This window comes from Lepisosteus oculatus, chromosome 5, assembly GCF_040954835.1.
Source record: "Lepisosteus oculatus isolate fLepOcu1 chromosome 5, fLepOcu1.hap2, whole genome shotgun sequence".
Taxonomy (NCBI): Eukaryota; Metazoa; Chordata; class Actinopteri; order Semionotiformes; family Lepisosteidae; genus Lepisosteus; species Lepisosteus oculatus.
The window spans coordinates 32941544-32964589 of NC_090700.1; the positions used below are offsets into that span (position 1 = coordinate 32941544).

The window sequence follows — 23046 nt, forward strand, 5'->3', positions numbered from 1 at the left end:
ACATGGTTGACAACAACATGTGCTTAGAAAATACTTCTCACTGCAGCAGAGTAACTCAAACAGCTAAAGCAGCCATCAGGCACCAAAGTATATCCTTACTTTTAAGATGGAAAGACTGCACCTGTTTTCACAAAACACAAGCTTTAGAGTATGACAGCTAAGAACTGGAAAACGAAGTTTAACTAGAAGAAGACATTTATAAAGAAGATAAGATATGATTGATTATATCTCATAACATTTTAACCAACATATTACATTTTAATGTAAAATTCTGCAATAAATTCCATTTTTCTAATAGATATTTTAGAGTCCATAATATTACTATGTGGTGATAATTTTCCACTTCATAATTTTAAATGTATATAAAGCATTTATGGTGAATAAGAACATGTTAAAATCTTTTGATTTTTTTCAACAAACCTCACTTCATTTTAAGTGTTAATTATTACATTAATATCAATAAATGAAATGGTTTTTGCTTATTTTTATGTAACTTGAACATAAGATGTGTCAGACCACTGAAAGTGAATGCATGAGAGTTGAGAAAAATTATAATATGCAGTTCAAGACACAGATCCAAAGTAGATGGGTGTAACTTTGTCAGGATCTCCAAGGTCTCATTTAATACTTCTTGAACTCCCTATACTTCCAGACTAAAGGGGGGTGTCCATTTCCAATGTAGCTCCTTCTCCCTGATGTCACATGACTGAAAAAATGTCTCTCTTTCTTGTTATTTTGTTACTTGTTTTGTTATGTGAAATTATCCACTGGGAGTACTACACAGGTGTATACACTGCTGTTCCTTCATTGTGTATTAGATGCACTAAGAGAAGCACCAATGCATATACTGTACAGTATCCCAGCTGTATGTTTTGACATCTCTGGATTCTCATTCCAAATTCTATTTTAATACATTTGGTGGCTTTTGTTGATGTGTTACAATTCTTCTCCACTCAAATAAATATTTCATCCATTTTCTATCCATCCATTAATTTTTTCTAAAAGGATTATCCAATACAGCATCACAGGGAAGCTGGAGCCTATTCTAGGAGCAAGACAGGATACACCCTCAATGGGATGTACCAGGGCACACACAGACACTCACACCAGGGCAAATTTTCCAGAAGCCAATTAACCAGCATATCTTTGTACTGTGGGAGGAAAGTGGAGCACCTGGAGGAATCCCACATAAACACAGGGAGAACATATAAGCTCAAGGCAGATAACATCCCAGGAATTGAACCCAGGGCCCCTGTGCTGCAAGCCAGCAATGCTAACCAGCATGCCACCCATTAGACAGGCTTAGCTTCTGTGAAATATTATCAAACATTGTTTAATGCAAATCTAATTATACCCTGGATATTATGTTGTACTGTATGTTAGTTTGTTTTCTGTTATGTTATTTCACAGTTCTCAATTCATAATTATATGTTTTATCAATAATACAAAAACATACCAATAAGTGAAGTATTAAATATTGTGAACAATTGCAGCTTATATTTATACCTTGTGTAAATATTATATTTTAAAAAAGTAAAATGCATCCTAATTATTTATCAGCTACTGTATTTAAGCCATATACAGGTCCAAAGTTGTGCTTTGAGATTTATTGATTTAGTTTATTCCCTGGTGGGTTCCCTGAAAGCTATTTCTGATTTAGAAGAATAAACGTAATTAAAAACCCTCTGTAGCACATCACATCTGAAAAGGAAAATATAGATGCTCTTCACCAGAGGATCAGTAAAATACATATATAAATTGTGGACTGAAACAACATTTCCTGATTCTAGATAGTTTTTGGCTTAAGGAAAGCAACCAATGAAGGAACTTCAGGTTTTCATGTATTTAATTGTCTACAGTATTAAATTAAATATACCCTATTGATCTTTTGCTTATTATCAATTAAACCTGCAAGAATGTCATGCTCATCACCTCAGAAATTATCAAAGAGCGCATAAGCACGCTTTGGTTTTACATTCAAGAATTTCTATTTCTGTTCATCTGGTCAGATGTTCTCTTTTCCACCATAAATTCTAAGGCAGACTGACACCTTTAGTACATGAGCTGTCTGATCTACAATATGCTGCACATTAACACTTACATTTATAAACCTACATTTTGACGCTGTCATTGACAAGTGGTGAACAGAATTTTCAAATTAGCCAAACAAATCGTAGCAGAATGTCTGATGTTAGATGTACAATGTTTGTATCATTCTTTAGATAAAGAAGTTGTCCAGACATACTGTAAATCATACTTTAGAATTGATAGTATTATTTTGGTTATACACAATGAGGTGGCAATAATGACCATGTTACAATTAGATCAGCACACCACATGCTGCAGTTCTATCTTAACTGATGAATTTTGGTATCCCCTCCACTGGGATTTTAATACCACACCACTGTGAAATGAAATATTTCTGACTCAGTTTCAGACTAACTTGGAGGATTTTCTTGAATTTAATTATGGTATAGCTGCTGGTCTTTGCATTCAATGGGACACAGTCAAAGACTTCAGGGAATTCTATCGCACTTGCTTCCCAATATTCATCCTCACACTTATGAATTAGAAATCGTGACGGCGTTTCTAGAGCATGCTTAACAACTCATTTATTTGTGTACACTACAGTGGAAACTATTCTTAGCAGAAATAATTTGATTCCTTGCTTGGGCATCTCTCTGTGTTTTGTAAAAATGGAACTAGGCAGAATTATTTTTTTATGACAGTTGACAAACAGTAGCCACTTAGTATAGTAGCTTTGTGACTTCTTAGTAATGAAGGTTTCTGCTGACATTCCTACCGGAACATTGGAATGGCAGGAATTGCTTGCAGGTCCTGTACAGATAAACGATACATTTTGAAAGTTTTATTGTAAGTGAATAAATATAGGGTAAATAGAAAATGTTTCTGCAATTTTTTTCTTGAGCATAGTCTTTCTCTTGCAGAGCCCACCATTCTGGAGGCCTAATATCTTTTTCTTTTTTTCGCTCCTAAAGTTTATCTGACTTTTTGTATTGTTGCTACCGGAGTTAAATGAAAATAAAGGTGTGTATGTGTTTACCTACAGTATTAAAAAAATGTTTCTTTGAATTATTTGAGAACTCAGGGATTGCTCCCAGGACGCCACAAAATTTCACAACAGACAATCTCTAATAGCACTTTTATTTTGTATAGAACAGTCATGGTAATTATGGGAGCAACCACACTGCAATCCATCATACTGCCCTCCACCAACCATTAGTTCCTCTGTCTGCATATCTGCTACCACTTCATTCAATTTTGCAAACAGAGCTAAACTGCAGTTCACATCGAAAAATACAAATAAAAAAGCAAAGACTATTATAGCTTAAGTTCATATATTCACATTTGTTTAGGACAGTGTGCCACAACTATAAATGTGAATGGAACAAGCATGACCCCCATGTCCCTTAATTTTGGGCAGCATTCATTTGGGCTCTTTCTAAGCACTTCTAGGTTTCTTCGCAGCAGTAGCAGCATCAGTACAAGTCTGTGTGATTACAAACAAGTGACCTGAATTCTGGCGATCTTTAAAACTATTCCTTTAACACTAGATTATGGTGAATCAGGTTCAGAGAAAACGGTGAGCATGTCAGTGCCAATAATAGGCACTGCAAGAAGAAGGCTGTCAACATCCGTTGCTGAAGGCACCTTGTCTCTCTAGCTAGGGATGGAGGAGATAGATTGGTGTTTTCCCTCGCTCGAGAGACGAGAGAGGCTCTGACAAGCGTGGCGTGGAAGGTAGAGAGAGAGGCAGGGTTGCACCTGTTCGGATTCAATGCAGTCGGGTTGGTTCCAGCCCTGCAAAAGAATGCAGAGGGGATGTCAAGCATAACACAGAAACTGTTAAGACACCAAGAGATTTGCGTGCAGAATCAGGGAACAGAGTGCAGGCTTCTTCCTTTCCGTTCTGATTAAAGTCAGGAGCCAGCAATTCTGAGCTGGACCTTATTTACTCAGGCCAGGACAGCCATCTATGCAGAACTGCACAACGTGAAGAGAAAAACATTCTATAGATTCTCAGCGCTGGATGGACTCGTGGTTAGATGCCAAGAGGCTGACCGAAACCCTAAATCCCAAAGAAACAAAATATGCAGCTGCCAAAAATTAGAAATTGTTTTAAACTGTCATTGATGTCCTTCTTGATGCTTGTTTATGGCTTTAATTGATTAAATTAATGACTGAAAAATTGCCCATTTGAGAAATATTTCAAATTTTTAAAGAAAATATTCATACACTGAAATTGTGGCCAGATATTTCGAGAAATATTGCAAACTTAAGATGCAACTGAAGACATGGATCTACTTGCATGCTACAGTATATTGTGACAAAAAAGCAAAATCCCCAACAGGCTGTCAAAACCATTCAATGGAGTCCTCTTTATGTATAGAGTCTTTATGTATAGAATCTAGTCTATCTAGTCTGTTTTGCTGTCTATCTGAATTGGACAACAGACAAAACAAACACTATTCATTATTCCCCCTGTGCAGTGACTAATGCCAATACTTATTTAATTAAAAAAGGATTCAGGATGTAATGACTGCATCAAGATTAGATTCATTCTTCGTTTCCTGGCACATTAACAGTGCATTGGGATATGCAACATATTGTGCTGAAATAAATGTTAATATCAGTGAAAAGAAAAAACATCTTCCACAAAGCCTGCTCAATCTTTACAAAAATGCTAGATAGTTGATTACGAATACATTGCATTTCAACATTTCAACACTTTTATCCTGCACGTCCATATCCTACGCTTTGCCACTTTCCTGCACTTTCTGCATAGTTGAGTTATATACTGTATAGTATTTTATAGGCACATAATTGGCACGCATTTGGGAAAAAAGTAACTGACGTATATTCATAAAAAATACAAAAAGTGTTCAATTCAGTCGTCAAACATCCATCCATCTCCCTGTTCTGAGAAAACTGCTTATTCCTGAAGATCATAGTAACCTGGAACTTTCCTGGAAGTATAGAGCTCACGATGGGGGAAACATACGAAAACAAGTTACAGACACCATTTAACCCAGATAGCATTGTCATTGGAAGTTGGGAGGAAGCACCAGGCATAACTTCAAAGAAACACAGGGAGTGCATGCAAACTCCCCACAGAAGTCAGCCTATTCCAGAAACACACCAAGGACCCAAGATTGCAGTGCTCATCACCACAGCAACTTAACTATACCATTTCTGCATAGGTTTGTTAGGTACTGTACAGTATTTTACAGTTCACATAATTGGCACACATTCCAGAAAAAATAATTGAAAATGCCAGAACTGATGACTGTTTCTAGACACCCTCTTCATTTACTTAAAAAAGACAAAAGTTGAAAATAAAACAGATGATCTGGTGATTCCAGAAACACACCAAAGGACCCAAGATCTGTTAGACTGCAGTGCAAATCACCATAGAAATTTATGGAACCATCAGAATTTGTAAAATATTTTTTTACATTTATGTTCCTTTGCTTGAGATTACCAGATTCATAAAACAGGCCCTGGCTCTTGACCACTCTTAGATTCAGTCTGTCTTTTAAGAAGGACAAAAAAGTTTAAAAAGATCATTTGAAAGGTTGCAACAGAGAAAATCCATCCTGCCTAACCAACTTATTAGATATTAGTAACTTTCTGATCAATTTCTTCTCTTTTAATGAAAAAAAAACATAACTGTTCTGAACCTATAAATGTACTTAGCACTTTCAAAACTATACTGTACATTTATTCTCGTGAATCCTTGCCTTAATGTTTTCATTACATGGAATGTGAATGTAAAGGGCAAATACAGTTGTGCATACTAATTTGGATAAAGTGCAGTGGTATTTGCATAACATTTCCTATAAATTCTTTTAAGAATGTTTCTTATTTAAAATATTACTGTATATAAAATGGACATTTATTACATTTCATTACATTTTAATGAACACCTGCTTAATTCAGACCATACTGTAGCTATTTTGCATTCAATTCAATTTTTGCCAGGTTTACCCAATTCTCCATACTGCAGATACTGTATAATGAGTGGCTTAATTTAGCATGCAGATATCACCACTTATCAAGTGTCCTTGCTGTGCAGTGGTGCTTTTTCTGCCATCGAGAGGGAGCACTGAAGAAGTCTACTGCAGTCTTAATCCTACTGCTGCAGTGGCAGAATTTGACTGAGATCCAAACAAAATCCCAGTACATCTTTCACAATACACTGTATAAAAGGACAGAAAAACATTGTTGCCTTTTGGAATTTCCAGAATCAGCTGTGCTGCCTCAAAAACATAACCTCAGTTATTTTATGGAACATGAGGTAGATGGGTGTTTTCTGAAGGAGCTGTGTGGAAATGCATTATGTTCTTTTAAAAGCGGAAAAGAACCACCTGCGGTCACCCAAAATGGCCTCTGATGCTAACTAAGAAATGCGAAATGTCCTAGGTTCAGAATACTATTATTATTCAGATTCTTTTACTATAGGTCAGTGACAGCAGGGACATGTGTTAATTAAAAAACGGTCCCAGGCTACAGTACTTTTTTAGAAACATTCACAGTAATATCCAGTATTTCAGATTTCCTAAATATCTGCACAAATAAATGTAACTTAGTGTACAGTATATTTAATTCTCACCATAAATTAAGTGATCATTCATCCATCTTCCAACCACTTTATCCAAAAAGGTCACGGGATTAATTGATCATCATTTACATTTTCGATTACATTTCACTTCAATTTTTAAAGAAATTCCTCTATCCATCTTAATATTCAAACATATGAATACTTTGAATTATGTAATATATAACTATATATCATATATACTGTATATTATTATATAAATATAACTCCTCGTGCCTAGAAAAATTTAGATTTCCCGTTTCCCGTTTTTCTTAAAAAAGCAGAGGTGTGGCTTAATATAGGTTAAGGACACTGTGCATATACTGCAGGTTTTAAACGCATACAAATCTGAACCATCATGCCATTGTTACAGCAGTGTTTCCTGTAAAGCATTCCCAAAGGTTCTACTGTACATACTGTAGTTCCCTTCCAATTAAAAAAAAGGAAATTGTTTGTACAAGGTTCATTGCAAAATTTCGCACACAAAAAACACACCATCAAAAATAATTGATCAGCTTTGAAAGGGCCAACAGCTTTTCTGCATCAATACACAGAATTTCTGAATTGAAATAAAAAGCTGTGCTTTCATTACCTTGCCCACAACGCTTCTGTTTCTGAGTGAAAGCAGCACCCCATGGTCTGTCAGCATGGGGCTCCCAAGAACAGACACCCATCCGGTCGACAAACTTTCCTAGAGTATCAAAGAGACGTGGGAATAAGTCATAGAACATGGGTGCTTTCCTCATTAATCTTTTAATCTTCTTAAATTAATTAATTCTTAATTAATCTTCTTCTGGTCTTTTCTGTTCTGTATTCACAAAATGTATGGTTATCTGCATTGTTAAGCGCCTTGGGACAACCTTGTTGTGAAAGGCGCTATATGAAAATTGAATTGAATTGATGGAAAGACACTGCTTACACATGATCTTACCAAATGTTTGAAAATTTTGATTGCTTAGGCCTTTGTTTTTAATCAATGGTGACAATGGTGACTGACATTGCTCAAGTAGTGGGCACAACTAATTGATTACTACTCCTTAGGAGAGCTTGGCTTGCCATAGAACTACAAACTTCAGTGCTGTCAGTAAGAGACGCATCATCTCTCCAATCATTGCTCACTCTCCTACAACGGCATTTGGAGTTCACAGCATGTCAAACGATGAATGAATCTGACAGGTGGGTGTTTTGGAGGAATGTGTGCTCATATCCTGATTTTCCCTGTATAGCAGTGATAAGGTACATCATTAACAACCTTTTGCTCAGATCGCTGGAAGAGAAGAAAAACAGAAAATACGATTGCCAATTCCAAATCTGAAGAGATTTCTTTTAAATATGTGAAAGATATGTTGTTACCAAGAGTTTTTCCACCAGCAAGAGCAGAAAAGATATCTTTAGCCCTAAGATTTACAAAATAAATATGAAATGGCTAAAAATTGGCACAGACCAGACTATAAATTATAAGAGTCATTACAAACAAAGACATTTGTTATATTGTCAATTTAGTTTAGTTGGGTTTTTTTTGGATGCTAAGCGAGTCAAGGATCAATTAATCAAGCTGTTTCTTGAAAGAATACAGGGTATTCACTTCAACAACATCGCTTGGCAGATTTCCCCATCCTCCCACAACATTTTGCGTGAAGAGCTATCCTGTTCTCAGCTTTAATTGCGCTTCTGGGTATTTTCCACTTTTCCCCTCTAGTTCATGATCCACTGTTGATTTTGAAGAAGTCAATACAATTAATTTTACCAGTGACTTTAAGGATTTTGAATACTTAAATGAGGTCCCATCAAACCCTACTCTGTTCAATATTAAAAAAAGAGGTTTACTTCTTTTGGCCTGTCAGAGCAGGACATTCCTTTGAGCCTGGGAATGTTTCTGGTCGCTCTTCCCTGGACTGATTCCAGAGCAGCCATATCTTTGTTGTGTTTGGGTGGCTGAAATTGTGCTCAGTATTCTAACTGAGGTCTCAATGGGGCATTCTATATCTGTACCACAACATCTCTTGATTTGAATGTTTAATTACACTATATATCCTAACATTCTCTCTCCCTTTGATATTGCTTAAGCACATTATCTAGAAGATGTAAATCAGGTGTCAACAGCAACATTTATGTCTTTTTCATAAGCAGCCCTTTCTCTCGAGTGTTTCCCTTTATATATTTGTCTTTTTTTTTTGCATGCATGCCCTTCTGGCTTCCAACTAGAATCTTTGATGAAAATATGGAACTGGGCCTAACTGAGATCTCTGAGGTACTTCACAAATTACATCACCCCAATTTCCCTGTTTTCTTTCTACTAACCAGTTCTTAATCCAAGTACATGAATTACAAATTATCTCTAAACTAAAGTAAATTGTATTACATTAATGTTAATACACCACACACTTGTGGTTGGTACTCGGCTGTATAGGCTTGGGATCAGGCTTCATCATTACGGGACAATTGGTATACAGTGACCATTCAGCAATGGCGTTAACAGCAAATCCAGTCTCCTCAATGGTAATAAACTTGTGAGACAGGCAGGAAAGCAAAAGCTGGGTTATCGAACATGGTTTATAAGACAACTGTAAATCTGCTATATACTGTACTGTACAGTAGTTCTATGGAGTTACAGATGATAATATTTAGTTTGCTACATCACATTCTGTTCACCATTTACAAAGTATTATAATAATGTATAATTCCTTCTCTTCATGCAAGACCCACAAACTAGGAAAATCAAATTCTTTACAATACAAAATTATGGTTTTACCAAAAAATTGATTGGATCTTATGAGTTCAAAAAAACAGTATAATAATTACCTGGCATGTAGCTTACATAACGATTAAACCTGTAAATTAGGGCATTTCTTGGAATTATCCACTGTTCATTACCTTGTACTAACTTTTAATGAATCTATAAATCAGTTAACCAATTCATAATACTGCTAAACTATTAATTTCATTTCGTGATTATTGTACTGTCATGCACTCTCAAAATAACTTTCCACTGCTACCACTAGAGGGCAGAACTGGATGTGTCTGTCACCAATGTCACCTCAAGGATATTGGAAAATGAGATCAGAAAAGAAAAAAAAGCGCTAGAAAATATGCATTATATATACTGCATACAATGCACGTGCTACTTGATTTTATGTCACAGTTATGTAAATTCGATGTATATGTAAATAATTTTATCAATAGTGTTTCTCCTGTATGTTATATTGAAGAAAGAAAAAAATAATGACTATCACATCATAGAATTACAATTATTTATATTCTCTGTATATCAGTTATATTTAACATTTTGGTGCATAGTGAAATTTACTAACGATAAGGAGATAAATATGCATTCATATATAATTGTCAATATATCTATAACCTCTCTCTGCTTAAAAGTACAAAACAGGCGTTAAAATGCAACTAATGTCTTGATACTGTATAATCACTGACTGTAATACTTTAAATTATGGGTGCTTTGGATTATTTTGACATTCAGAAATTCAAGATCAGGATACAATGTGATTATAAAAGATTGACCATATAGTTATTATAAACTATTGTAGAAGGTTTTTCCTCTCCAATGCCATAGATAAGGTAATATTTCATCTTTATGTGAACTTCATTATCAATTCCTACATTGAACTGACAGAACAGCAGCACTGCAGAGAAGTGACATCATGGAATATGTTTCTGTCTTTAATCTAGCTGGCAGCGCAACACTGAATGCATCCTTAATAAACATGGGGTTAAAATCACTGGCTTTTAAATTGTGCCACATAGCTGCACACATAAGGCAAAGGAATTTCAGCATTGGAATTCCTGAACTGTTGGAATCAGTGACAGTCCAGTCTATATTCAGCTTGCACGACACAGTAAAGGATTCTTTGCTGAATCATTGCAGTGCATTTTTTTTTAAACTGGGTGATGGATTCTTGTCTCGTTTCAGTACTTGCATAAAGGAGGGGTCCAGCGCAAGTGACAAGCCTATTATTGCTCACACAGTCTGACGGGAACGGCACATGATGGAATGTGAACAAGCCACCAGCTTTCCACATGACAACGAACCTCTAAGTTCATTAGAGGAATGTCTACTAATGAAATGTGTGAGCATCTGTAATCAAAATAACCTGCCAGCATGCACATGAGTCTTGTTTATTTTAAAGCCTTGTGGCAATATCAGGAATAAAGGTCAGGCACCTAACTAAGGCAAGAGAAAAGTTATTTTGGGTTATGGTAAAGCTGTCTCAACTGCTTTACAGGTGAGCCTTATCCAGAAAAAATACACGAATCATCCTACAGGCCAGAGTCATCATTACATATACAGCATATATATATTAATCTTGGCAGAGATGAGCCAAAATGGTGAATTAATCAAAACAGAACGCCTGCTTTATTAAAAACAAGATGTATTATATACTTAAATAATAAATATATATATATTTCCTGTAAGTTCTTGATTTTTATTAATTTTCAACAAAGTTTGCATAACATTAAGAGGACAAAAATTTAAAATAATAAATTAAAATATAAAAAATATTCTATGTAGGACAGAGCGAGCTGACACGTACAATTTGATTCTTATTGTAACCAAAGTGAGTCATTTGACTGTTCAGTTACAGTACCTTTAATTACTGAAAGAAATAAGACATTTTTAATTTTGTAGCTAAGCAATTTACCACAAAACTTTGGATCTAAACCCAGTGTGAAGTAGAACTGCAGAACAACAGGCGATGTGTGCATTCTTTATCGTTATAACACTGTCAGTCTCTATAGCAAAAAATCCTAACTCCACAGTTTCAAAACACAATATCTTCTAATTCTGGTAATAGTACTTGCAAGAAAATGTAGACAATGCAGGGATAGCTGGACACCTACATATAATTGACTTCAAATGGATGTTTTAATTTTTTTTCTAGAATACTCGAAAACTTTTGGACACAGGCTGCAATTCTAATTTTTCTTGTCTAATTGATAGGACAAATAAAAATTATTGTATTACGCACAGTATGTTATACATAGAATTATGCCAAATGAAATTAACAGGCATCGTACTTTTACAAAAATGCAGAAGGACTGTATGTAAAGAAAAGTTACTAAAACTTTTGGTCTACCTTTTTGAGAGTACTTAGGCATTAGTGTCTAAACGGCGTTTAGTCTGCTGCAATTCCGTTCATCTTGCGTTTCCTGTTTGTTTAAGTGCTGTTGTACAAAAAAGGGCAAATTCACTGGAGAGAAACCTAAATTAAATCTGTCAGAAGGAAATTATAATAGCCTGAGGTCACGGGTGCTTTCATGTCATTTCCTGGTTGGAAGCCAATGTTAAACAGATTCTCGGTTTTAGAAACTGTATGACAAGGAACCATGTGCAGTAAAACAATTTGAAGCAGAGTTCAGCACTCAGCTATAGATAAATCAAATTTAGTTTGATCTGCAAACACATCATTCTCTGTGTGCTACACATCAATAAATTATAAATCTGCAATCTTTCCATGAATGGAGGCTCTGAGCGCTTCTTTTCTACGGCTTATGCTGGAGGCATTGCTATAGACGTTTATAGACATCTGGAACAACTGCTTGACTAAGTTTTTAGAAGTCAAGGCAAAATATTCAGCTGCTTAACCCATGTCTACAAACGTACTGAATTTTAATGTTAATTTAACTAAACACTTAATGGGATAACTGTTAAAACCACAGCAGCTCACATCTAAAAAGAATACAACAAAGTGAAGACATGTTAATAAGAACCAATATAAAATGGACCTTAAGACAAAAAGTGGATACCTTCAACTGTCAGATTTGTGCTTGGGATTTCCTATGTATTGAAAGGAAAAAAAAACTCTTTCAATGTGCAGAGGATATTGGAGGACAAAGGGAGTATAAGAGTACCGAGTGAATCCACAATTTTGGAGTCTGCTAATGTTTATATGGCAGCACTAGACTGCATGTATCACCTGTGCTGCGTGCATACACGTCTTCACTCACTGGAGGTTGATTACTTATTTTTACGCTTTAATATAAAAATTGTACAGATATGTTTCTTCCTTTGGCCAGGAAAAAATCTCTTCTCCTCCCCTGTATTTGGGTTATTGTTATATACTGTATGTATTTGTTATTTGCAATAGAAAAAGAATAAATAAGTACTGGAACCTCTTGAAAAGGAACTTAAATCTTCCAGACCAGCTCAGGAATAAACATGACCTTTTCTGTACACCCTGTAAGAGCAGCTAATTTTTACTACTTCCTTCCCAAAGTGGGGATAACTGCAATTTTTATCAATAGCTTTCTGGCTGACTGGCTCCTCTTACTCTCTCCCCTGGTTTAATAGAAATAATAGATGAGTGGCATTGATTTATTTGGCATGATGTAAGCAAGAGTCAGTCAAGACTCTTTCACGGCTTGTACCCACCTCTCCTATTTGAAAATGTAGAGAAGTCCCTGTGAATACATGGTGCAAAGTACACAAGCTGGTGTCTCCCCATTAACAATTATCCATCTTCTTTCTTCTTCTTGGTCCTTAGAACTACAACTTTGAGTTTTAATTTCCATTTGTGTGCGTATTTGTGTCTGTTCAAGCTTTGTTCCTTCTTTTATTTTTTCTCCAACTCAGATTATTTGAATGTTATCCTAAATCTCTGGCATCCCATTCCCTGTGTGCTTCTTATGTTTACAGTCCTGCTCAGGACATACTGTATGATGCTGTTCTTCCTCTGGCAGTAAAAAGCCATTTACCATCACAAGTATGACATTCCAGTCCTGACCTCTGAAGGATATTGCAATCCACAATCATCCATATGGCAATGCAAGTAATCCAGTCATCAGATTAAAACAGACACATTATTTGTATACTTTTATCATTTGAATGTTTGTGCATTTTTGGCATTTTTAAGATTTTAGTTTTGTAAGTAAAAATCTTTATATCTGATAAAGTGATTATTATAATTATTATTCAAAGTAATTTTGGCCAAGTATGCCTACTTATTTGAGTGCATTTATAAAATATAAATGTATTCATTAGTTTTTCACAGTATAACGGATGTCCCTCTGGGATTAAAATTCTGTGTTTTATCTATTCATCTGCTTTCTTCTTTTATATTGCAGGCTTTAGAACCATCTGGAAGGTTACTGAGGAAACAGAATGGGATACCATGGCAACATTAGCAGGGGTTACCCAGGAAACTGTGGTTGCTATGGAAACTGCATCACTCCAGGCAGAATTAGTAGCATCCACTAGAAGGCGTGCCTTTTCTTTTGATTTTTAGGTCTTGCACCTAAGATGACAGCAGTCCAAAACGACAGCTTTTCCAGTAGTTTGTGCTTAGGTTTCCTTTGTTCCATTGCTTCTTCATTATCCACGAAACGGTGGGACACGTATATATAATTCAAGTATAAACAATTAGTAGTGCGTACGTCAATGAGGCAACACGAATAAATAAAAAAATGATTAATTTGAAGTTGATTTGCTCCCTTTTATTATCCGCTAGACAGCTAGTATCGTTATTTAGTTCATCTTAATATATATATATACTGTTTTTCTAGTTTTGGTAAAAAATAACTTCAGCACAATAATAAATGTTTTTTTTTAAATCCTTCACATTCATGTTTTGCCAATAAACTATCCCTTAAAGTAAGTTTTACTTTTTTGTGTTGCGATTATTATTGTTATTATTATTATTTACAAAAATGAATTTTCACAGACTTATTAAATTATAGGTTACGGTTGGAATTAACAAAGGAAGCATACATCGCCTCTGTCAGTTGACAAACGAGAACGAAACAAGAGCTGTTCACGAAAAACCTCATGACCTGTATTATATTCCACGAGATAAAAAAGCAGAACACGGAGCTTGTGATGGACTAGCAAATACCTCGAGTGCTGCTTTTATTCTATTGCGAATGGACTCGGATACTCACTGACTTAACAGGACACAATTAGATACCTATAACGTCGCCTCCACACAACAGACTTGCACTGACACGTTACGATTAGTAGAAGAAGCAGTAGTAATCACTTTGTGTTTTACACATCTGTGAAAATCTTTTTGATATTCACGCAGTTCTGGTTGTTTTGAGTGCAGTTGCTACTTTTGAAGTTGGGTTGTTTGAAAGCACTGGTGATGCCTTCTTCTATAACCATGTATTCCGATTTGCTGAGTGAAGAGGAGCTGCGTGTCTTTTTCAGCTCCTCCGTTGATGTTAAGTGCTGACAGCTGCCAACATGCAGATACTGTGCCTGTTCTTCTCCTTCAGTTTCCCGGTGGTAAAAGTAGTTAAAATTAGACACGATGACCGGGACAGGCAAGGCTATGGTTAACACGCCAGCGATTGCACACAAGGACCCGACGATTTTACCACCTATGGTAACAGGGTGCATGTCTCCATAGCCGACTGTTGTCATGGTGACTACAGCCCACCAGAAAGCATCAGGGATGCTGCTAAAACCAGAGGAGGGATCGTCTGCTTCTGCAAAGTAGACAGCGCTGGAGAAGAGAATGACCCCGATAAAAAGGAAGAAAATTAATAGACCTAGCTCTCTCATGCTGGCTTTCAGGGTCTGTCCTAAAATTTGGAGTCCTTTGGAGTGTCTGGAAAGCTTGAAGATGCGAAAAACACGGACTAGTCTGATTACTCTCAAGATAGCCAAGGACATTGCCTGCTGCCCGTTCCCCTGTCTTTCCGCCAGTTCAGTCCCGAGTGTGATAAAGTAGGGGATGATGGCCACAATGTCGATAATGTTCATGATGTTTTTAGAGAACGTGGCTTTGCTAGGACAGGCAAAGAATCTGACCAGCAGTTCAAATGAGAACCAAATTATGCACAGCGTCTCCACGACAAAGAAAGGGTCCGTGAAAGTACTAGACAGGTAAGGGCTTGTTCCATTGATAACAGGTGCTATAGGACTCTGGTACTCTTTCTCATCCCGGAATTCGGGCAGTGTTTCAAGACAAAATATAACAATTGAAATTAAAATAACCAACACAGATACAATAGCAATGCCCCGGGCTGGTCCTGAGCTCTCGGGGTACTCAAACAATAGCCACACCTGCCTCTGAAATTCATTAGTTGGTAAAGGTCTCTCTTCCTCTTTGATAAACCCTTCGTCTTCTCTGAATTTCTCCATCGCTTCCTCCCCGAGTTCATAAAACCTGATCTCCTCGGAAAAGATGTCAATGGGGACATTGACCGGCCTCCTGATGCGTCCCCCTGATTGATAGTAATAAAGAATGGCATCAAAACTGGGACGGTTTCTGTCGAAGAAGTATTCGTTCCTTAGAGGATCAAAGTAGCGCATTCTCTTTTTGGGATCCCCAAGCAAAGTCTCTGGGAACTGGGAGAGAGTTTTGAGCTGCGTCTCGAACCGTAGCCCAGAAATGTTGATGACCACTCGCTCGCAGCACTCATGATCAGGCTCGTAGCGATCCAAGGAATGGTGTCCAGGGAGAGCTGCCGTCTCCTCCAACATGTTGTCACAAGCGACTACTGTCATGATGTCTTGCTCGGTGTCAGTGTAGCCAGGGTTAACAATGTTGTTCTTTCTGTGCTTGGCAGACGAAGGCGGAGGCGAGTGAAGGAGGCTGCGGTGGTCGTCCATACAGGTGCTGTGTTGGAGGGGCAGGGGAAGCCGCGCCTCCTCCTACAAGCTCCGGTGAGCCACCGCCACCACCGCCGCTGCACAGCCACCGCGTCCTCTCTCCTCTTCTCTCTCCCCTTCTCAGTCTTCAGTTTCTCAGCCTAGTATTCCCGCCCACGGCTCGCACACCGGGGTTTATGAACATCCCAATTCCCGCCCACGGCGTGCAAATGCTTGGCACTCTTCTCCCTTTTGCCCAATCGGCACCCAAACAGACACAAACACAGGACCGAGACGCGCGTCACCGGTACTCCCTTCAGTCACCACCCTCCAGACGTGACCCCTTTGAATATACAGACAAAACTATTAAAATATATGTATGGGAACTGCTTTAAAATGGCAATTTGCTGCAGTGACCACTCACAATAATAGCTCCTACTGTATGTATCTCTAATGTTAAAAAACCTACAGTAATTTCCAAAAGGGCAATTATACAGTACATGGTCCGTTATTTTCCTATTTGTATTTACAATTTATTTACAATTCAGTGGATTCCCATTTAATGTTTTTGCGCCTTTTTGCTCATGTGCCCTAATTGCTTTCTTGTGATTCAGAATCTTCACTTGTTTGCTTATCCTTTCCTGTGCTAGCGCTTGAGCAAAACCAAAGATCAGGACATTTTTCATTTGGCAGAACTTCATCCCTCGTCAGACAGAAGGAGTCTAAGTATCAGTGAAGATCCTGTTGATTGTTCTATAATCGAGCGCTAACATCCATTTTCTTTTCAAAATGTACATCTCGCATTTGTGACAATAGTGATATTTGTTACTGCGCACCTTAAATCTTTAGTACCGGTGCTCTTGTAAATGAGAACGTGACGGCACGCTTTCCTGAATGCTAATAAGGAAAAACGTACAGGACACATGCTGTATGGAATGCCGAGCAAGACAGGAATGAAATATATTTAAAAAAACATTTTGATTGAGGCGGCTTTCACAAATTACTTAATATTAGAATAAAATAAAATGTACTGTATTGTTTCCAATATATTCAAAGTATATTAGTTAATAAACATTCAATTATATTATTTGCAAATCAATGATGGTGTGAACGTGCCATTCATTTTTTTCCCCTCCTAATACCTTTAGCTCTGTACAGTTAAGGTATTCTAATATTTTTCTCTATTTCTTAGTGTGTGATGAAGAACAATACAGTACATAGGAAAAATCTTCATTTCTGCTTAGTTGTTTTTTTATATTATTTAAAATAATTAATGCAGAAATTTAATGATAGTTGATTTTAAAAACAAACAAAAAATTGTATAGCCTATACTGTACATTGATATGGAACACACCACAGTGAATTACAGTATGTTTTGGAGGACTATTGTGCTGACAGGGATTCTGTTCCAGTTAAGTTAAAAAGCTCCAGTGTTACTGACTTTCAGCTTTCTTATTCAGACTGATGATTTACTTGTTTCTGCATTCTGTCCTGTGTTTGAAATATACAGTAATCCATTTGTGTTGTTTTCAACAACTTAGAACTTTGAATGTCTCCTCAAGTAACTTACCCATATTTCTGATTGAACAGCCATAAATGTATTATCGTTTTTTATATGTATAGACACAGGGGAATTACAATGCAGCATGCGTTCACACTCAATATATTTTTCTTCCTGTTCTGGATGGCAAATCAGTTTCCTTTCAGGCAACACACTTCAGTTAGGATCATTAGACATGTATCTGCACAGTTGCTCTGTGAAATTGATTGGTGGCTGTCCATGGTGCTAAAATGTTAAGTGTCACTGGAACATACATGCTGTTGGCACCCACACGGTAACTCTAAAGTTGTCAACAAACAATTGATCTTTATTGACAAATGAATCAGTTCACTGTCTCATTTCCCTATTCTTGAATCCACATATCCTTGCCCATTGAGAACTGTAGTGCTGGCAATGTGACAGTGTGTAGACGAATTCAAGACACTCCTTGGATTTCTGGAAGCAGTACAAGCAGAAAATCTGTTTCCTGCTGTGACAGTTCATGGATTTACTCAGAGAGGGCAGTTTTTAGAAAATTGTAGTTTCAGTTAGAGAAAATCCAGCATATTTGTTCTTGCTGTTGTCGGTAATGTCACAAACGACCTGCTGAGCAAACAGGAAGATGAACCCTATGCAGTACCTTAGGGGGTCTAGAGATGAGGGTAAAGTTCCCAGAGGGAATGAGAGCTTGGCGAGAGGCGAGGTCTGAGTCGAGTAACAAAAGGTAGGCGAGTAGGTGTCCAATCCAGAAGGCATAGTCAAAAGGCAGTTCTGTGATTCAAAAAGTGTAGGTTAACGAGAAGGCTTCTAATTGAAAAGGGCAAGACAGTAGACGTGGTCGAGGGAAACTTCCGAGGTTCGTTACGAGGAGAGAGTAGAATACAGAAACAAAGGTGAGGTAGAAGCTCCGAAGAAAGACCAATACCAGGCAAAGAGCAGATGTTTTAAGTATTGTGCGAGGAAGAAGGTGCGTTGATTGATGGAGTGTCGTGGTTGGCTGATTTGCAGGAGTGGTGTCGTTTGGCAGAAGTGCTCAGAGTTGTAATTAGTGCAGGTGCGTTTCCAGGTGAGAATGTGGTAGGCAGAGGGCGTGACAGGTAGGGTATACTAAGTAAATTAAACTCAAACAAAGATAAACACATTACAAATTTTGAAGCCATTGATGTAGGTTTCAAACAAAAATTTCCTCCTGCCTAGTCAATCATACATCTGCCTGGAGTTCTATCTTGTGGGCTACAATAATTTTATTATCAACTCCAGGGAAAAAAATATTTTGTTTTCTTGCTTTTATGACAAAGAGAGTAGGAGTCTTGTATGAATGGATGTTTTTAGGTTTTAACCTATGTTTCCCTGTAGTAAAGCACGGCGTATGAATCACTCTAAAGATCTCTGTACTTGCCAGTCAACTGCCAGCGGGTGGTTGTTTTATATGGTGCAAACAGGGCAGCAGGCTGTCTTTTCCCAAAGAGTCTGCACTCAATATCAATTTATTTCAACACAGTGCAGTTAGTTTGCATTTAGGTTTGCATTAAAGAGCCTATAGCAATGGGTCTTAGCCTTTACTGCACCTGCACCCCTGCATATGTTCTCACACCTCGTATCTGTAACTGTTTAAGTTTAGTTCTAGTAGTTTATAACTATAAAATGAAAGAGATAGACTCATTTATTTAATTTCACAGTAAAATTAAGAATACATGAAAAACCACACACTTAATTCAATTTATCTTAAAATGTCTAGGTTTGATGAAACAAAGTACAGTAGCTATACAGTACTTACTGTACATACTGTACCTGTGTTTAATTCGTGTTTGCAATGATTTACCTTCTAAAAACATCTGGCCTGTCTAGCACCCCCAGAATGGGCACCCCCAGGGGGTGCATGCCCTCCAGGTTAAGAACCACTTGAATAACGATGCTTGATATTGTATTATGATTATTAATGCAGCTTATAAATTGTGAATAGTTTGTAGGTATTTTCAGAGTGATCTCCCCCAGCTCGGATTAGCCTCAGACTATGCAATTGGGGGAGGGTGGTACCCTGCACATGCACCTTTACCTTTCCATTAAAGGCCTACTACATCTGATTGGAAGCACATGGGCCGGATCTCCAGTACATTTTATTCTTCAAGGTATTCATTATTAATGTTTTAGTAATGGAGATCACCATACAAACTTCATATTGTGAGAAACTGCATGGGACACTAGGATTAAGGTAAAATTAGAACATAATCGATACCCATATAGTACATGCCGATGCACATACACAGGAGATTTTGCCTCATAAGGCCTTGTAATCTAGTGGCATTTACATTACTGTGCAATGACGTTAGATTTAACATTTATACCACGAAATGTAACATCTCCATGGAATTTTAGAAATGTTAGTCATCTTCTTAAAATTGAATATGGAAAATATTTTTCACATTATTTATTAGAAGAAAAATAATTTCCTAGATAGAGAATCACAGAGTGCTCTGTTTTTCAATGTTGAATACAAATAATGACTGACAAATTGCACAGACTAAAATTCCACTAGAATGGGACTGTTGAGATATTTATCTCCTGGGGGTGCGCATTTTTTATTTAGTATATTTCGGTTTGAAACAAACTAGTTTGGTTATATTGAGAAGAGCTACCGACAGGTGAAGTTCTTGTGAGTTTGTATTATCTGCTCTATAATTTGCAGAAGAATATACATTTGTAAAATAATTTACAAATAATTATAAATCTATTGAATTTTGACAGTGATTGCGTGTTGATTTTATTTAAGCCTTCTTTACCTGTGTTTAACAGTGTTTAGATCACCTATGTTTCGATTCAGTGGACAAGATATAAAATGCTTTAGTTCAGAGCACTGCATGCTTATAATTTTAAAATGTGTTAATGTATATTGAGATCATCAGACACACTCTTAGAATCTTATGTACTCATGCCAGTACCTCTTCTTGCCATCTAAAAGAAAATGACAGTGAATATACAGGGACTAATGGGTGAGGTTCAGGATAGATCCCTGAACAGTGCAGACATATGGCTGAATTCTCCCTTGAAAAGGAGGTCACAAGTGTGAGAACTACCCTTCAGAGAGAATATTCATCTCTCACTAAGCAGGATTATACTTTTGTAAAATGAAGGGTTTTCCTAGCCACTTCTATTTTTTTAATAAATCTCAGGGCAGTAGGCTTTATCATAAAATTAGGTTACATTTTCATAATTCAGATGCATTAACAGTAACAAGAACTGTTTACCCAGCCAAAACACAAGTATATACATTTTGACTGAATTCTTTTAAAACTGTTTAAATAAAAAAGTGACATTTTAAAGAAATGGCATTATTTATGGAATATAGACGAATGAGTTCTTGATCCCCATCTTCCCTTTGGTCCAATACACCTCTTTTAATACTAATTTGACATCCAAAACCTCTAACCATCAAATGGTCTCCTTCAGAGAGTGGATCTGACCCTCCACAGACAATGAAGGTGATTCCAAATCCTCTGTGCAATGCTCTGTCTGAAGAGGGATGGGGGCACTGTGGACACCTTTTTAAGTTAGAAAAGTTTGTAGTTGTGTTTTCTGTTATTTTAAATGGGGCATATCCCCCATTCCTAGCTGCTACTCATGCTAGATGAGAACTATAAAGTCGCAGTGGTGGAATTGATTTGGTTGGCTGGTCTGACTGCTGTTTAAAGTTGCTGGTATTAAGAGCCTCTGCATTCCTTCTCCTGCCATAACTAGATCCTGGCCGGTCTGGATATTAATTATAGACAGCTTTCAAGCTTTAAGCAAAGGAGTGTTTTGGAGAGTAGGGGGTGACTGAAGGGGTTTTGTGTGAGGTTAGTATTGTTTTCTTGTTCAATGCAGCGGGCGGGAGAAGCAATCAAATACATTTGCTCTCAAACTGCATGAGGATTGGTACCACCCTTATGAATTATTCATGCAGTACTTTACAAAAATATAATTAGACTTTATTTAATTAATGTACTTTCCAGTTTAATTTCCTTTAAATATCTAATACTGGGGTCCTAAAAATCCACTTATAATGGTTACTCTTTGTGGCAGAATAAAACAATGAGATAGCTTGTGAGATTCCTAAGCATAATTTAATTTAATGGTGCAAGCATGTTTTAAATAAATTAATATAAAAATAATGTTCACCCATTCTGTGGCAATCATTTGAAATATAATTTGATATTCAATGTACATCCATTTAGCAACAATACATTATTTGATTTTGGACACAATAACTTTGATTAAATCAACACAAAAGCTTACACAGCTGTGGTTTGCTATTGTATACACACAAGAAGCAAACAGTGCACTTAATTGGCATGGATCAAAACCTTTTTTGTTTTAAGAAGGAAGTTCTCTAATTTAACTTATTTCTTATTCTTTATTAATATCCATTTCTTTATAGGACATTAATGAAGAATTGGGGCATTTTGTAATGAAGAAGTGAGAATGAACACAAATTCTATTTATTGGCACAAACTAACCAGTAAACTATATCACATAGAACAAAAAAAATACAGTAAATACAGAAACATTTTCCATCACTTTACACACATTTAACTCTTTTTCATTGTTCAGTAGAGTCCAGGGCCTGTAAATGAGTCACTCTTCAGTTTTAATTTAGTGTCTTCCTTCATCACAGTCAGGAAGTTTCTTTGATTTTCACATTGTTGGTTTGTGAATAACATCTCTTAAATGTTTGATTGTACAATCCAAAGTATTAGGCAAGATGTTCTAAAAAGGGGAATTAATCTTTCATTAAAAAAAAAATATTTCTCTTTCAGTTAGGATCTTCCTTGCTAAATTGGAGCATTGCAGGTCATCATGTCAATCAAAGGGCATAAACATGTTTATCTGAACAGAAAATTCCTTTCTGAATGATATTGTAACACAAAGTACAGTACCAATTTAAGGTTCAATACAAACAGGCTAATGAAAACACTCTAAAGAACTGACACAATAAGGTAAGAAGAACCATCTTATTGATTTTAAAAGCATGATTGATTGACAAAGACAGAAAAATTGTAAAGTGAAAAAACAGATAAAGACATCTGCTCTAGATATAGTCAGCTGTGGATCCCATCCTAAGGTCTTCTAAGGTTTCTTATAAAATCAGAAGGAATAGATCAAAGTTTACAGGTTTGCAAGATTAAGGAGAAATTAAAATACCACATGGTGTCTCAATCAATCAATCAATCAAGAGTAAACTCTCAAATTGCATGTCCTCATCTTAATTTAAATTAAAGGTGAAAGTGCAGCTCTGATATGAGTTCAAAATACTTTAATATTAAGACACTGAAGACAATTTATCCAATGAATATTAATGTG

The 23046-nt window shown here is 36.6% G+C and overlaps 1 protein-coding gene across 2 annotated transcripts; it reads right to left on the bottom strand.

Moving 5' to 3' along the window:
* Window positions 1-3146: 3146 nt before the first annotated feature.
* On the bottom strand, window positions 3147-16205 carry LOC102692534 (potassium voltage-gated channel subfamily A member 3-like). Of its 2 annotated transcripts, XM_015342366.2 has the most exons (3): window positions 13008-16205; window positions 7212-7310; window positions 3147-3822 (listed from the first exon to the last, which is right to left on the bottom strand). In XM_015342366.2, exon 1 carries the CDS (start codon window positions 16188-16190, stop codon window positions 14619-14621), a length of 1572 nt encoding a protein of 523 aa, XP_015197852.1. In that variant the 5' UTR covers window positions 16191-16205; the 3' UTR covers window positions 3147-3822; window positions 7212-7310; window positions 13008-14618. The 2 variants fall into 2 exon arrangements, with proteins under 2 accessions (XP_015197852.1, XP_015197853.1); XM_015342367.2 differs by lacking the exon at window positions 7212-7310.
* Between the last annotated feature and the right edge of the window lie 6841 nt (window positions 16206-23046).